Source organism: Rhineura floridana, chromosome 6 (assembly GCF_030035675.1).
Source record: "Rhineura floridana isolate rRhiFlo1 chromosome 6, rRhiFlo1.hap2, whole genome shotgun sequence".
NCBI classification, from domain to species: domain Eukaryota; kingdom Metazoa; phylum Chordata; class Lepidosauria; order Squamata; family Rhineuridae; genus Rhineura; species Rhineura floridana.
In genome coordinates this window covers 3,050,938-3,067,251 of record NC_084485.1, presented here as the reverse complement: position 1 = coordinate 3,067,251, position 16,314 = coordinate 3,050,938, and the positions used below count along the sequence as shown (strand labels likewise).

The 16,314-nt window shown below is 44.5% G+C and overlaps 1 protein-coding gene across 1 annotated transcript in view; it reads left to right on the top strand.

The window, feature by feature from the left end:
- The first annotated feature begins 1,054 nt into the window (after positions 1–1,054).
- The window catches only part of LOC133386947 (bactericidal permeability-increasing protein-like), a 33,031-nt gene continuing 17,771 nt past the window's right edge, over positions 1,055–16,314 (top strand). Inside the window, exons 1-4 of the mRNA XM_061630767.1 lie at positions 1,055–1,226; positions 1,842–1,956; positions 10,763–10,891; positions 12,872–13,027. Coding sequence (XP_061486751.1) covers positions 1,109–1,226; positions 1,842–1,956; positions 10,763–10,891; positions 12,872–13,027 — 518 coding nt within the window. The 5' untranslated portion in view covers positions 1,055–1,108. The remainder of the gene's footprint in view (positions 1,227–1,841; positions 1,957–10,762; positions 10,892–12,871; positions 13,028–16,314) is intronic.

The following is a 16,314-nucleotide window of genomic DNA, read 5'->3' as shown; positions in this document are numbered from 1 at the left end:
GATCGAGAGGGTTCATAGCAACTGCAAGTGTTTCTGGATGATGCTGGTTACCTGGATCCACTTCAGTCTGGGTTCAAGCGTGGTTTTGGGAATGAGTTGGCCTTGGTCACATTGATGGATGACCTGTATAACGAGTGCTAAACTATTACTCAGTCTCCCAGTGGCTTTTGATGCCATTGACCACTGGATCCTCCCTGACTGAGTGTGCGGGGTGGGTGTCAGGGGCACTATACTGCAGTGGCTCTGTTTCCACCTGCATGGTTGAGTCCAGACAATAGCATTGGAGGAGAGCTCTTCGACTCCCTGACAACTTTGCTATGGGGTTCCACAGGGCCCCATTTTGTCTCCAGTGCTATGTAACCTCCATATGAAGCTGCTGGGAGTGTTCATTGGGAGTTCTGGAGCTGATGTGACACAGCTCTACTTCTCCATAACATCTGAGTCGTGAGAGGCTGTGCAAGCTCTGTATCAGCATCTACCTTTAAAAAAGACATGGACTTTTTGAGATAGGAAAGTGATGAAAAATGAATGGAAAAGTGTGGAATGACTGATTAATGGGAGGGCGTACAAACACCTCACATGCAAATCAGGACAAATGATCAATGAACAGCACTGCATAATGTTTGTGCAAGCAAACCAGGATGGAATGAATGCTCACTAAATAGATCATCTGGAGGAGCCCTTATAGTTCCAGGGCATGTTTCTTCCACGCAGTCTTGAGAACCAGGAACTCTTTTTTAGAAATCAAGCCCTGGAACTGGGTATGCCTGTTTCAAGCAAAACAGCTAGAATGTCAAGATGACAAAGTGGCATGTCCATGCTGTAAGTCACAGAATGTGCAGCCCTGAGTCTCTGAGCCCAGGGTCTAGTCCAGCCCCAGGCAGAGACAGCTTTTAGGCATGCCCAGCTAAAGAAAGCTACACTACAAAACCAACCCGGATCTAGGCTCATAATTGTGCAACTGAGGGGGGTAACCCTCTTGAGGAAGTATAAATACAGGTTCTGGCTCCCTTGGTCACCTCATTGTCACTTCTCTTTTCTCCAAGCTAAGAGCACATTCAGCCTCCCTGGGCAGGAGTCTCCAAAAGGGCTCTGGGCTGCAGCAAGGATGTCCAAGGGCAACTTGTTCCTGGCTTCTCTGCTGGTTTTTCTTTACTACTTGGTGCTCTCCACAGGCACAAGACCTGGGTTTGTGGGCAGAATCACCAGCAAAGGCCTGGATTATGGTAGGTGCCCATTTCCTTTTGTCCTCCCACTTCCTGCACAGCCTGCAATTTGTCTTACCAGTGAGTTACCTGGTGGATAGGTTTGTTCATAGACTTGCAACAGGGAATATGACTATGTAGGTGGTCATTAACGTAACTTTGCTAAACTTTACAAGGCCAGCCTTACAGCAGAGGTTGCTGTCCTGTCACTCATGTTGGAGAAAGATTCAACGGCCAGCTCAGTCGGCATCTTTGCCTGAAATTGTGGGAGGGTGCAATCCTGCCTTTTGCCTCAGACAGCAAAATGTCTTGGGCTGAACCCACTTAACAGCTAGATGCTTAAGTCAGCCTTCACCAGTCTAGCACCCCCCAGATGTCTTGGGCTGCAATTCCCATCCACCCCAGCCAGTGAGCTGTAATCCGAAACATCTGGAGGGCGCCAAGTTCACAAAAGCTGGTTTAGGTCCACTTACGAGCTCAGTGGATTTGGAATAATGAATCTGACAATCTATCTAAAGATGTTGCTTTTTCTTTGATTCTTTATGGAGAGAGGGTCTCCCCCTCCAAAAAGCAAATTGGTACCTTTCGTGTTGAAGGAAACCATCTGATGCCCACGCTCTCTTTGCTTTGCTTCAGGTCGCCAGGAGGGCGTTGCAGCCTTGCGACGGAAGCTGGCCGGCCTGACTCTGCCCGAGTTCTCTGGGTCCGTCAGAGTTAAAGTCCTTGGAAATGTGAAATATAAATTCGACAGGTGAGACCACACATTGCTGCAGGCTATGATAAGAGGTTTTCCTGGAAAGAATCTCTGCCTCGGGGCAGGTACAGTTTGTGGAGAAAACCAAAACAAATTTGGGAGTAATATCATTCTGACAAAAAAGAGAGATTTGAACAAGCAGAATAATAATTTGAGAATGACTGCAGGGGAGGATGTGGCGTTGGAGCAGGTAACTTCTAAAGTGGCATTGGCACAATGCCCCCCTCCCAGAGCCCACCAGGATGCTGCTTCTGCCCAGCCCAGCCCCTGCTCATCACACGGCGAGGGCCAAACGCGTCTCACCCGACTCGCCAGCCAAAACCTTCTGGAGGCCTCTTTGCTTTAGATGAAGGGCCACTCGGTCAGTTCCAATTGCTCCTGCATCTGAGTCCTCCCATAAAGAACTAGAGTTCCAAAGGAAAGGTTGAACCCCTTGTACTAGTCAGGCAATTTCACGCTGACCATCACATTGGCAACATACCATCTTTCCAAACCAATGACTTTCTCCTGGGGGGGACAGAATTTCCTGTGAGCCGGATGCTTTTCCAGATTTTCCCCAATCCTTGCACTCACACAAACATCAGGACGGGATTGAACAATTGTGACTCCTCGCTGCTTTTGGTGACACTGCTTTTTAAAAAAAGAATTGCAGATTTAAAATAGATTGTTATTCTTAATTGCCCTGAGTTTCTTCTGCAGGATTATTGGGAATTATGCAGATTAATACATAGTTCTTTGTTTATTCTGTGACTGCCTTGTCATTTCAATGTAAATGAAGTAGCTAATGGCCCATCAAATAGCCATCTCCCCACAGGGAATCTTTTTAGTGAAAGAATGTTAATATTGACAAGTCAAGGGAGTGTTGGTGGCACTGGAAGGGGACTGGGAAGCTTGACACCCAGAAATGAAGTTTGTTTACTCAAAAGTAAGTCCTGCAAAATTCAGAAGAGATGTTCCCCTAGTAAATATACTCAGCACCATAGCCTTCATGTGTGAAATGCTGTTTTGCACTATTTTGAACAATCAGGGAGATTCAGTAATGGCAGAACACAATTATAATTATGATAAGGGCTCCTGGGTAATCCAAAACGGCATGGTGTAGGAGAACCAGAGCCAGCAAATGTGAACGGTACTCCCTGGCATTCCAGTGGAGAACACCACCCTCCTAGCCACCCACTCTGCAATAATTTTTTCCTGAAGTTGGCAGTTAATAATGGTTTTGAATTGAATGTAGGATGTGCTCTATAGTCTGACTAGACTAGAGCAATCTTAGGAAGGTCTACTCAGAAGTAAAACCCACTAGGATCAATAGGACTTACTCCCAGGTAAATGTGTGCACAGTTGCAGCGTTGATTAGATTATATTGTGTAAGGCACAAAGACTCTTTGGTTGCACCAAATGGTACAGATCCATCACACAGTGGCTGCGCTCCCTTTTGCAATGCAAAAGTGGTGTTAGATCAATGGCCTGATCCAAATCTCTCTCACACACTAACTGAAGTATATGAGAGACTTGAGTAACTGCTGACTTTTCTATTTTCCACGGGAGAGAGGTTGTTGCTTGCTTTCTCCTCTAGTTATACATCTTGCATAGAAACACTTCCCCCCCCCAAAAAAAAGTTTGCTCACATGCTTACTACATTTTCATAGTTTTAAAACTGTGTGGGGATTTAAGAACCGGCTTTTGTGAAACCCTTTTCTTCTCTTTGTCTTTTTTTAAAAAAATAGGAAACAATTTCCATCCAAATACCAGGGAACACAACCCCTTCCCAGCCAACCATTTCTTTTTTTAAAAAGGGTTTCCCTAAGTCTCTGAGCATGTGCAGGGTGCACAGAGTGAAAAGGCTTTTTGAAATTGCAATTTTCATGCTGGTCATTCTGTGCATGCTCAGGGGCTTACCCTCCTGATAAGCAACAGCAACCCTGCTGCCAAGAGGCTATGAACACAAATTAATCTGGAAATGGGATAGAATGGACTTGGGAAATGAACACGTGTGAAATTGACATGAGCCAGAAATGTACTGATTCATCTATGCCTCACATAGGCCACACATGCACTACCCGCTCTTGAAGGATGCTGCAAGATGCCCTCTCCCCATACACAGCATTAGGGGTATGTGGGCCATTTTTTTTAAAGAAAACCCAAGAGTAACAGGAGCAGAAGGGCATTAAGAGCAATCAAGGTATCACAAAGTTGTGTGAGCCGGTGTGAAGAGTTTTGGAGCAAGGAGTCATTAGTACGCTGATGATACCCAACTCTATTTCTCCATTACATCTGAGTCAGGAGGGGTTGTGCAAGCCCTGGACCTGTGCCTGGATGCAGTGGTGGACTGGAAGAGGGTCAGTAAACTGAGCTGGAATCCTGGAAAGATTGAGGCCTTGTGGGTGGGTGGTTCCCATGTCTGGGAGACAGATCAATTGCCTGTTCTGGCCAAAGCTGCACTGCCTCTGAAGAAACATCAATAATTTGAGATAGGCAGACGATACCATACTCTTAGCAGAAACCAGTAATGATTTGAAACGAATGCTTATGAAAGTTAAAGAGGAAAGCACAAAAGCAGGACTACAGCTGAATGTCAAAAAGACTAACGTAATGACAACAGAAGATTTATGCAACTTTAAAGTTGACAATGAAGACATTGAACTTGTCAAGGATTATCAATACCTCTGCACAGTCATTAACCAAAATGGAGACAACAGTGAAGAAATCAGAAGAAGGCTAGAACTGGCGGACTTCCGGGAAGGGTTGCTCTGCCTGTGCTGCCTCTGAGCGAGCTCTCGTCTCAGAAGAAGCTTTTTCAGCTCTAAAATCAGTCACAACGTTCTTTTTGACTGACAAAGATTTCCTCCCGGGCAGGGAGGAACGTAGAGATCAACCTCAAAGCCTGTTTTTGTGGGGAGGACTGGATTTCATTTATTTATGAGAGAAAGTTCAAACTGCAATGCCGGACGGACTTTCATCAAGCTCTAGCTGATTATAGCGACACGTTTATCTTTTCTTTAAAGAAAACGGACTCTAACAGGCAGATAAGCATCCTTCTTTCTATCTTCTTTTTTTACTTGGCTTAAATTGGTGCAGCAAAAAAGAGATTTGTCAATGAATCAGCTGTGAAGAACTCTTAGGTGAGTTTTGGCTTTTCTCTTTCACTAACGAAATTAAGGAGGAAAGAAATCGAAAAAGCTTATCTTTGTTTTTATCGCAAAAAGCTGTCCTGGAGGTGCATTCTAAAGATATCAACGCAAGAGGGATTTCTATTTCGAGGAGGGGGAAAAAAAATTCTTTTTTGTCTATTTCATTTTGACGAATCTGCTTGTTCACGACGCCACTAATTGTTTTGATGTTGGGAACTAAGTTTGTTTTGTATTCCTGAACACATAGAGATAAGGCAGGCTGTATTGTCTACACTGATACAAGCAAGCCTGAAATATTAACCCAATTGTGGCTGAAATAATTTTTGTCTCTGTGGTTTTAAGAATGACAACCAGGAAAGTGAATGAGACCATGGAAGAAATTATGTTTCAGAAAATAATGGGTGAGATTGAGATAACGAAACAAACCCTGAGACAGGGTGGACAGGAGATGAAAATTGAACTTAACAAAATGACGCAGGAGCTTAAAGAAATAGTGGATTCTGTGAGAGAGGAGTTTGATGGGATAGGGAAGCTACAAGACCTGGAGATTGGAACAAATGTGAAATTTGAAAAAGATTTGGATTTTATGGATGTTAGAAATAAAGTTGACTGTTTGGAATTCAACGTTGTCTCTGAAGAAATTAATGAAGATTTTGGTGGTAAAGTTATCAATGTCTTGGATAATTTTCTGGACTGGAATGATGTGATGGAGTTTGACATAGAAAAAATCTATGGAGTTGGCTACAGATATGTGACAGTGGAGAAACTCTTAAGAGATGAGCCAGTGCATTTTGTAAAAAAGAAGAACAGAGATATGACTTTGCAGCAATACTTCAGCAACATATTCAGAATTCTTGACTGGAATGATGTGATGGGGCCTGACATGGAAAAAATTTATGGAATTAACTACAAATATGTGACAGAGCAGAGATGCACCCAGAGCAGAGATGTGACTCTACAACAATATTTCAACAACATGTTCAGAATTGATGACAAGGACATATTTGTGATGGGGGAAATTCCCATCAGACTCTTGTTATATGACTATGGCTATGACAGCAAGATCATCATGGGATACTGATAATGGATGAATGGATACTGAAACCACTGGATTTAATAGGACTATTGAAGATGGAAGATGGAATTAATATTGATAATGGAAGAATGGTTATGGAAATTATTGGACTTAACAGATTTGACAAGATGGATTAATGGATATGTTTACTTGGACTATGGCTATGACAACAAGATTATTATGGGATATTGATAACGGAAGAATGGCTACTGAAATTATTGGACTTAACAGGATTACTGAAGATGGAAGATGGAGTTAATATAGATAATGGAAGAATGGCTATTGAAATTATTGGGCCTAACAGATTTGAATTAGATGGATTAAGCGACATGTTTATTTGGAGAAAAATTGAAAGATATATCTTTCAAGAAATTGAAACCTCTCTTTGACTTTTTCTGGAAAGAATAAAATAATGTTTATGAGATTTGATGATTAATTAAGATAATTACTGGAGGAAAGTGATTTTATAATATAATTTTAGAGATAGGATTGTTATATATTCTAGACCTATAACTGATCTGCGACAAATCGGAAGTCGACATTTTATTTTATTGTTTAATTGTTTTTGTTTTGTTTTGTTTTTTTGTCTTTGAAAATTTGAATAAAAATTAATTATAAAAAAAAAGAAGAAGGCTAGGACTGGCAAGGGCAGCTATGAGAGAACTAGAAAAGGTTCTCAAATGTAAATGTATCTGGACCAAGGAAGACGGAGGCTATTTTTAACTTTTAATTTTAATTTAATTTTAGGGGTGGGGGGCCTGCCTGATCGGCAGACGGGGAGGGGGACATGTGTAGGTCGGAGGGGAATAGTGTGGGGAGCCATGGCATTATGAGGCTAGGCGGCAGATCCTGGAAAGGCGCAGGTGGCAGACCACGCCAGTTTAGGGAAACAAGGGATAGATGTATTGTACCCATCCCTTGTTCCGGGCCTGCCCAAAACCAGAAGATAACTGGGGGATGTAAGACTCCATCCAACCTTCGACTGCTGTTATGTAATGCCAGGTCTGTGGTTCAGAAAACATCGCTCATCCATGATCTTATCCTGGATGAGAACGCAGACCTGGTGTGCATTACGGAAACCTGGCTGGATGAGGCCTCAGCCCCTATACTTGAGGCCATGTGCCCAGCGGGTTTCCAATATGCACAGCAGCCGAGGATTGGTAGGCGGGGAGGGGGAGTGGCAATTATTTATTGAGAGTCCTTGGTTTTCGCCAGACCTCCTCTCCATGAGACCAAGTATGTTGATTGTATGTACTGGAGGTTGGGACCAAAGGGCAGTTTAGGAATTCTGCTGGTGTACCGCCCACCCCGCTGCACGGCAGACTCCCTGACCGAGGTGCTTGAGGTGGTCTCAGCTGTGCGGTTGTTTACCCCAAATCTATTGGTTTGGGGGGATTTCAACGTGCATGCCGAGGCCGCTCTCACTGGAGCCCCTCGGGATTTCATTGAAACCATGACTTCATGGGAACTGCACCTAAGTAATATGGGCCCAACCCATGTAGCCGGCCATACCATTGACCTTGTGTTTGTCTCGGGAGAGAAGTGATCTGAAAATGGGGAATGTTTTATCTGTGTCATGGTCAGATCACTACTTGGTGAAATTGGATCTCTCATTGCCGCATACCCTCCGCAGGGGACAAGGACCTATTAGGATGGTCCGCCCCAGACGCCTGATGGAGCCCAATGGATTCCTGAATGCGCTGGGTGATTTGGAGCTAACTGAAGGACACCCGGTCGAAACCCTGGTGATGGAATGGAACAGGGAGATCACTAGGGCAATAGACCGGGTGGCACCGAAACGTCCTCTCCCCCTGAACAGAACTCAGACTGCACCCTGGTATACACCACGGTTACGCGGTCTGAGACAGGAAGTGAGACGACTAGAGCACCGATGGCGGAAGTCGGGTGCTGAAGGCGATCGGACACTGGTTAGAGCGGCAATAGCGGCCTACCAGCGGGCAACAAAGGCAGCAAAGAGGCAATTCTTTGCTGCCTCTGTTGCGTCGGCAGAGTGTTGTCCCAGGAGGCTGTTCCAGGTGGTCCGAAGCCTGGTCGGTCCAGTTGCGCAGGAACCTATGGAACATTCAAAAGCCTCCTGTGACACATTTGTAAAACACTTTGCCAATAAAATCGAACGCCTAAAAGGCAAGATTCTGTACATCGTGGTTACAAGTAATGGTCCAGAGAAGGACAGTTGCAGGCCGGTTTGCTGGGATCGGTTTCAACCTCTTCTTTCTGATAAAGTGGACAAGGTGCTCTCTACTGTGAAACCAACCACTTGCTTGCTTGATCCTTGCCCATCATGGCTCATTATGAGCTGTAAAGAGAGACTGGGCAAGGGGATTAAGGCAATGGTAAATGCATCCTTGGAGGAGGGTGCAATGCCATCAGCCCTCAAGGAGGCAGTGATAAGACCTATTTTGAAAAAGCCCTCCTTGGATCCCCAAGACTTAAACAACTTCCGCCCAGTCTCCAATCTACCGTTCTTGGGCAAGGTGATTGAGCGTGTGGTGGCTAAACAGCTACAGACACACTTGGAGGAAGCAGATTATTTAGATCCTTTCCAATCGGGCTTCAGGACTGGACACAGAACTGAAACAGCCTTGGTCGCTCTGGTGGATGATATGAGGAGGGTGCTGGATAGGGGAGAATATACATTCCTCGTCCTCCTGGACCTCTCAGCGGCTTTCGATACTGTCGACCACGGTATCCTGTTAAATTGCCTGGAGGGATTGGGAATAGGAGGCACTGTTTTACGGTGGTTCCGTTCCTATCTCTCCAGTAGATATCAACGGGTAGCGCTGGGGGATGAGGTTTCAGACCCTTGGCCCCTCAACTGTGGTGTGCCACAGGGTTCTATCATCTCCCCCATCCTATTCAACATTTATATGAAACTGCTGGGAGCCATCATCAGGAGTTTTGGGCTGCAGTGTCACCAATATGCGGATGACACGCAGCTCTATCTCTCATTTAAATCCTCACCAGAGTTGGCTGTGAATACCTTGTTCAATTGCCTGGAGTCCGTAAGTGGATGGATGGGAGAGAACAGATTGAAGCTGAACCCCGACAAAACCGAGGTGTTGCTGGTAGGAGATAAGAGGAGGTTGGGTAATTTTGACCTGGTGCTTAATGGGGTGAGATTGCCCGTGGACCAGGTCCGCAGTCTCGGGGTCATTTTGGACTCCCAGCTGTCTATGGAGGCTCAGGTTTCTGCAGTGAGCCGGGCAGCCTGGTACCAACTTCATCTGGTACACAGGCTGCGACCCTATCTTCCTATACATCTGCTCCCACAGGTAATACATGCTCTGGTCTCCTCTCGATTAGACTACTGTACTGCGTTCTACGTGGGGTTACCCTTGAAGACGGTCCGGAAACTCCAGCTGGTACAGAATGCGGCGGCACGCTTAATAAAGCAAAGCTGTCGCCGGGACCATATCACCCCAGTGTTGATCGAGCTACACTGGCTGCCAGTTGTATACCGGGCCCAATTCAAGGTGTTGGTATTAACCTTTAAAACCCTATACGGTTCCGGCCCAGTTTATCTGAAGGAACGCCTCCAGTATCATCAAATATGCCACCAAACAAGATCAGCCTCTCAAGACCTTCTCTCGGTCCCACCGGTGAAAACAGCTAGGCTGGTGCGGACCAGGGAGAGGGCTTTTTCGATCGTGGCCCCCACCCTTTGGAATTTGCTTCCCTTTGACCTTAGGCATGCCCCCTCCCTGATGACTTTTCGCCGAGTCCTAAAGACCTGGCTTTTCAGGCAGGCCTACGGGATCTCCGGGGTGGGTTAGGTTTTATACTGTACTAGTGTAGGATGGTTTAGATGATTTGATATTATATTGTGATTGTTATGTATATGTGGATATTGTATTTTATATTGTGTACATCGCCCAGAGTGTCCGTTAAGTCGGACAGATGGGCGACTAATAAATAAAAGTTTATTATTATTATTATTAAAGATGTATCACTGAACACTAAAGTCAGGATCATTCAGACCATGGTATTCCCGATCTCTCTGTATGGATGTGAAAGTTGGACAGTGAAAAAAGTGAATAAGAGAAAAATCAACTCATTTGAAATGTGGTGCTGGAGGAGAGCTTTGCACATACCATGGACTGCGACAAAGACAAATAATTGGGTGTTAGAACAAATTAAACCAGAACTATCACTAGAAGCTAAAATGATGAAACTGAGGTTATCATACTTTGGACACATCATGAGAAGACCTGATTCACTAGAAAAGACCATAATGCTGGGAAAAACAGAAGGGAGTAGAAAAAGAGGAAGGGCAAAGAAGAGATGGATTGATTCCATAAAGGAAGCCACAGACCTGAACTTACAAGATCTGAACAGGGTGGTTCATGACAGATGCTCTTGGAGGTCGCTGATTCAGAGGGTTGCCATAAGTCGAAATTGACTTAACAGTGGAACTGTACTTATTTTAGGACACTAATTGTGATTGTGTTTAAATTGTTTTTAGTACTGGATTTTATATTCTTGTGACCTGCCCTGGGAAAAAAGTCCTTTCTCTAACAGCTACACATTGGGTTGGAAATTGACAACAACGACCTCCTCTTCTCTTTTTCTCCTGCAGCTTGAATATTCCCAGTTTCCACTTGCCAGACTCAGCAATCGCCCCAGTCCCTGGCGTGGGCCTCAAGGTCTCCATCAGTAATGCCTTTGCTCAATTGACGGGCAAGTGGCAGGTGAAGAAGTGGTTTTTGTGAGTCCACGATTGCTTCTTACCTTTACGAATTGTATGAGTCACATATAAGGATGGGGATAACTGAATTCAGTTCACATTTGAACCTACTAGATTTGTACTTTCCAAAATAATATGTGGACCAAACCACAGCCATCCTTTAAAATTCGCACGCACTCTGAATTTCAGAGTGAAATATGCATCAAAGTGCATATATTATCATAATAATATACAAAAATGTATCGCAGTAGGGAAAATCGCTTTGCAAAAATGTGCATGTTAGGCAAAATTGCGTACAAATATGTATATATTAGGAGAAATTCACACTAACATGCTGATGCTTTTTCATGAGGATTTTTTTTTTTTAATCACAAACTGATGTGAAAATGTGGAGGCCTTAATTTAAGATTGAAAAAAATAAGAAACAGAGTGAAACTGAAGTGGATAGATCCACCAATCCCTGGTTATGTATACTCTGAGATTACATCAAATTAGGAAGGCTCTTGCACATGAAAACATGCGCTGGGGCAGACAATTCCCTCTTCCAGCCGTGGCCAAGAGATGCTTCAGAGAGGGGCTCAAGTGGCTCCTGATGGCAATTTGCATCCTTACTTTCTCGCCCTCAGCATGCCCTCTTTAAAAATGGAGGTTATGCTTTTGGCTAACATGGTTTATTTATTTATTATTTGATTTATATCCCGCCCTTTCTCCCAGCAGGAGCCCACAGACAGACTTGCCTCACAGACAGACAGCATCAGGAATGCAAAGTTTTGCGTATTGATAAACTAATAGTAATGTAAAGCTGCATTTATATATAATGCAGAAGAAGATTGGTCCAGCTGGCTCAGTATTTCATATTCTGATTGACAGGAGCAATCTAGATTCCCAAAGAGGGCCCTTTCCCGTCACCTGCCCAGCTGACCCTTTTTGGAACTTTAGGTACGAGAGACGGAAGGTGGGGCCCTCCGTCTGCTCTTCTACTGACACCCCCGTATTGTGCTTTGAGGGAAAGGGTGTGTATTCATGGCAGACATAAGTGGTTTGGTTGAATGGTCATTCCCTCTCCCCAGGAAAGTAGTTCTGTGAGGTATTGAGAACATATTGAGCAAGTTCTTAATAGCATTTGCCCTGTTTTCATTAATAGAGGGCAGTCCTGCCATATATAAAAGTAACAAGAAGACATGAGTGCTTTTGAACATGTGCAGAGTGCTTTCCTTTTCCATCCCTCCTCCTAAGTAATCACAACCAGCCATCATAACCTCAAACTAATAGAGTGTGTGGCTCCAGGATGAACCACCTTCGTTTATATTCTCTCTCTCTCTCTCTCATCACACACCGCACACAGAGCTAAGTGACTTTTTCTAACATGAATGGCTGCTATTTTGCTATTTAGGGCTGGTGCCAGATGATGGCCAGGTAGACCCCTGGCCAAGGGCCCCTGCAGCTCAGAGGGGCCCCTGAAGGGCCCCTCCTTAGGGTGGGATGGTAGCATTCCTGTTCCACGATCTGTAGCAGCGTCAACTCCCGACCCTGTTGCAGATCACAGAGGGAGCTCCCAGGGCCCCCCCAGACTGTGCAGGCTCCAATAAGCCTGCATGCACGCCCCGCCTACCTCTCCCATTGCTGTGAATGCTGTGCACGCCGCATGCACATACCTGCCATCAACCAAGATGGTGGTGGAGGCTTCCCTAAGGGGCTACCAACCCTGCCACCATCTTGGTTAATGGCAGGTATGTGCACCCATATTATAGTGCACATGCGTGCCATCAACCAAGATGGCAGCTGCGGCATCAGCCCCTTAGGGAAGCCCCTGCCATCATCTTGGTTGATGGCAGGAATGCATGTGCAGTGCATGCAGCATTCACAGCAATGGGAGAGGTAGGCGGGGCGTGTGAGCAAGCACTGCCAGCCCAGGGCAGGCTGGTGCCTAAGAGCCCCGTTAGGCCTGATGCTGGCCCTGCTGCTATTGGGAATAATTTGTTATGTTGTTTTTCCAATTAGCAAGGACCGTGGCTCATTTGACCTGAAGACTGAGGGCATCTCCATCTCTGTGGGCTTGAAGCTGGGTAGCGATTCTGCTGGGAGACCAACGGCCACCACAGCTGGTTGCACTGCTCACATCTCTACGGTCAAAGTGCACTTTTCGGGCGGGTTGAGGTACGTTGCTGACCTTCCCCCTTGGGCAGGGTCTCCTGCTTGTTCTTGACCCTGACAGTCCCCTTGGTACCTTATCCGCACCACAAGTGCCAAAACAAATCATATCTAGGCTCAGGGCCGGCTGCCTGTTTCTCCACCCCACCCCACCCCATCCGTGGAGAACTGATACTGGGGGAAAATAAAAATGGCTGAGGGGCTTTCACGGCACGGCTGTCGTGCAAAGAGATGGACTAATTTTAGCTGCAGTCCATTCCCTCATCATGTAAGAATATAAGAATGTAAGAAGATCCTGCAGGTCAGAGCTTGGAAACGTTTCTTTTTTAAACTACAACTCCCATCAGCCCCAGCCATCATGGTCGCTTGATTGGGCTGATGGGAGTTGTAGTTCAAAAAGGTAACTTTTCCAAGCTCTGGATCAGACCAGTGGCCCATCTAGTCCAGCACCCTGTTCTCACAGTGGCCAAACATGTCTGTGGGAAGCCCACACTGAGAACCTGAGCCCAAGAACACTCTCTCCTCCTGCGGCTTCCAGCAACTGGTATTCAGAAGCATCCTGCCTCCGACTGTGGAGGCAAAGCATAGTCTTCAGGGCTAGTAGCCACTGATAGCCTTATCCTCCATGAATTTGTCTAAAGCTCTTTTAAAGCCGTCTAAGTTGGTTGCCATCCCTGCCTCTCGTGGGAGTGAATTCCACAGTTTAGCTATGTGCTGCGTGAAGAAGGACTTTCTTTTGTCTGTCCTGAATCTTCCAACATTCAGCTTCGATGGATGTCCATGCATGTTATGAGAGAGGGAGAAAAACTTTTCTCTATCTGCTTTCTCACTGCCATGCATCATTTTATGTACTTCTATCATGTTGCCTCTGTCTTGCCTTTTCTCTAAACTAAAAAGCCCCAAATGCTGCAACCTTTCCTCGTAAGGGAGTCGCTCCATCCCCCTGATCATTCTGGTTGCCCTCTTCTGAACCTTTTCCAACTCTAGAATATCCTTTTTGAGATGAGGCGACCAGAACTGTACACAGTATTCCAAATGCGGCCGCACCATAGATTTATACAACGGCATTATGAGATCAGCTGTTTTATTTTCAATACCTTTCCTAATTAGCATGGAATTTGCCTTTTTCACAGCTGTGGCACACTGGGTCGACATTTTCATTGAAATATCAACGATGACTCCAAAATCCATTCCTGGTCAATCACTTAAGACCCCATGAGTGTATACATGACATTTTGCCCCAACTTGAATTATTTTGAATTGAATTGAATTCCTTTTGCCATTTTACCATCAATTCACTCCATTTGGAAAGGTCATTTTGGAGCTTTTTGCAATCACTTTTTGGTTTAAGGACCCTGAACAATTTAGTTTCATCAGCAAGTTTGGCTACCTCACTGCTCACTGCTCCAGATAGTTTATGAACATGTTAAAAAGTACAGGTCCCAATACCGATCCTTGGGGGACCCACTTTCTACACCTCTCCATTGGGAGAACTGTCCATTTATCCCTACCCTCTGCATCCTGCTACTTAACGAATTCCTGATCCAAATGAAGAGCTCTCATCTTATTCCATGACTGCTAAGCTTACTCAGGAATTTTTGGTAAGATGCCTTGTCAAATCCTTTGTGACATTCCAAGTACACTATTTGAATTGAGAACTCAGGTGGATGCCATCTCAGCTTGGCAATTTGGCACTTTTTATACTTATTAAAACTAGAACGTCATCTTTCATCTCCTCTGTTTATTTCAGTTCCTCAGACTTCCTTCCTACAGACGTTAGTTCAGGCACAGGGATCTGCCCTATATCTTCCACTATGAAGACAGATGCAAAGAATTCATTGGGTACCAGCCAGATGAGCGGCTAATAAATCGAATAAATAAATTCAGCTTCTCTGCAATCTCCTCATCCTGCTTTGGCACACCTTTGACTCTCTTGTCACCCAAGAGTCTAATCACCTCCCTAGAATGGTCTTCAGCTATAATGTATTTAAAGAATTTTTTCTTGTTGGTTTTTTCTTTATTTTTTTAAGCAATGTGCTCCTCAAATTCTTTTTAAGCATTTCTTTTGTCAAAGTTTGTTTTTTCTCTCTCCTCATTTGGATATGACTTCCATTTTTTGAAGGAAGCCTCCTTGCCTCAAATAGCACATTTAACTCTGCTAGTTTAGCACAATGGCATCCTCTTGTCCCTGTTGGTACCTATCCAGAGCTGCAGAAAACACTCCAGTTGAGCTATTAATATTGTGTTTTTAAACAGCTCCTAAGCATTTTGGAGTGATTTGGCCATCTGGACTTTGTATTTCATCTTTCTCTTACCAATCCCCTCATTTTTGGAAATTTCCTCCTTTGGAGACAAATTTGACTGTGTTGGATTTTCTTGGCAATTGGGATTTTTTATAATCAATCAATCAATTAATTAAATTTCTATCCCGCCATTCCTCCAAAAAGCACCCCATGGAGGCAAACAAGGGACAAAATGCTAAAAACATCTTAAAACATCTCAGAAACAAATCATCTTTAGAAACCTATTAAAAAAAACATCTTTAAAAACATATTAAAAAAACAACTTTAAAAACAACTTAAAAAGCAATTCCAACACAGAAGCAGACTGGGATAAGGTCTCTGCTTAAAAGGCTTCTTGAAAGAGGAAGGTCTTCAAAAGGCGCCAAAAAGATAACAGAGATGGCGCCTGCCTAATATTTAAGGGTGGGGAATTCCACAGGGTAGGTACCACCATACTAAAGGTCCATTTCCTATGTTGTGAGGCACGGACCTCCTGATAAGATGGTATCTGCAGGAGGCCCTCACCTGCAGAGCACAGTGATCGACTTGTAAGATGATCTTTCATTTCATTTACATGTATGTTCAGTTTCATAGCACTATGGTCACTGCTCCCAATCAGTTTGACATCTTGCACCAGTCCTGGGAGCCACTTACGATGAAGTCCAGGATCACCACCCTTGTTTGGTTCCATGACCAACTCTTCTAGCACCCAGTCATTTAAAGTATTTATACATTTTGCTTCTTTGTTGTGACTGGAACACTTGTGTAGCCAGTCTATGTCAGTAAAGACACTCACTACAAAACAGCATTTTCACTTTTGGGTGCTTCCCTGATTTCATTCTTCATCTCAAGATCTCCCTGAACATTTTGATCAGGGAGCTGATAGCATGCCCTCAGTACTAAATTACTGAATGTACCTGCAGAAAATAAAACAGGAAACAATAGAAAAAACCATCAGTCCGGAACAGGGATGGAGAGAATTTCACTAAATTGGAATTTAGCACTGGACTG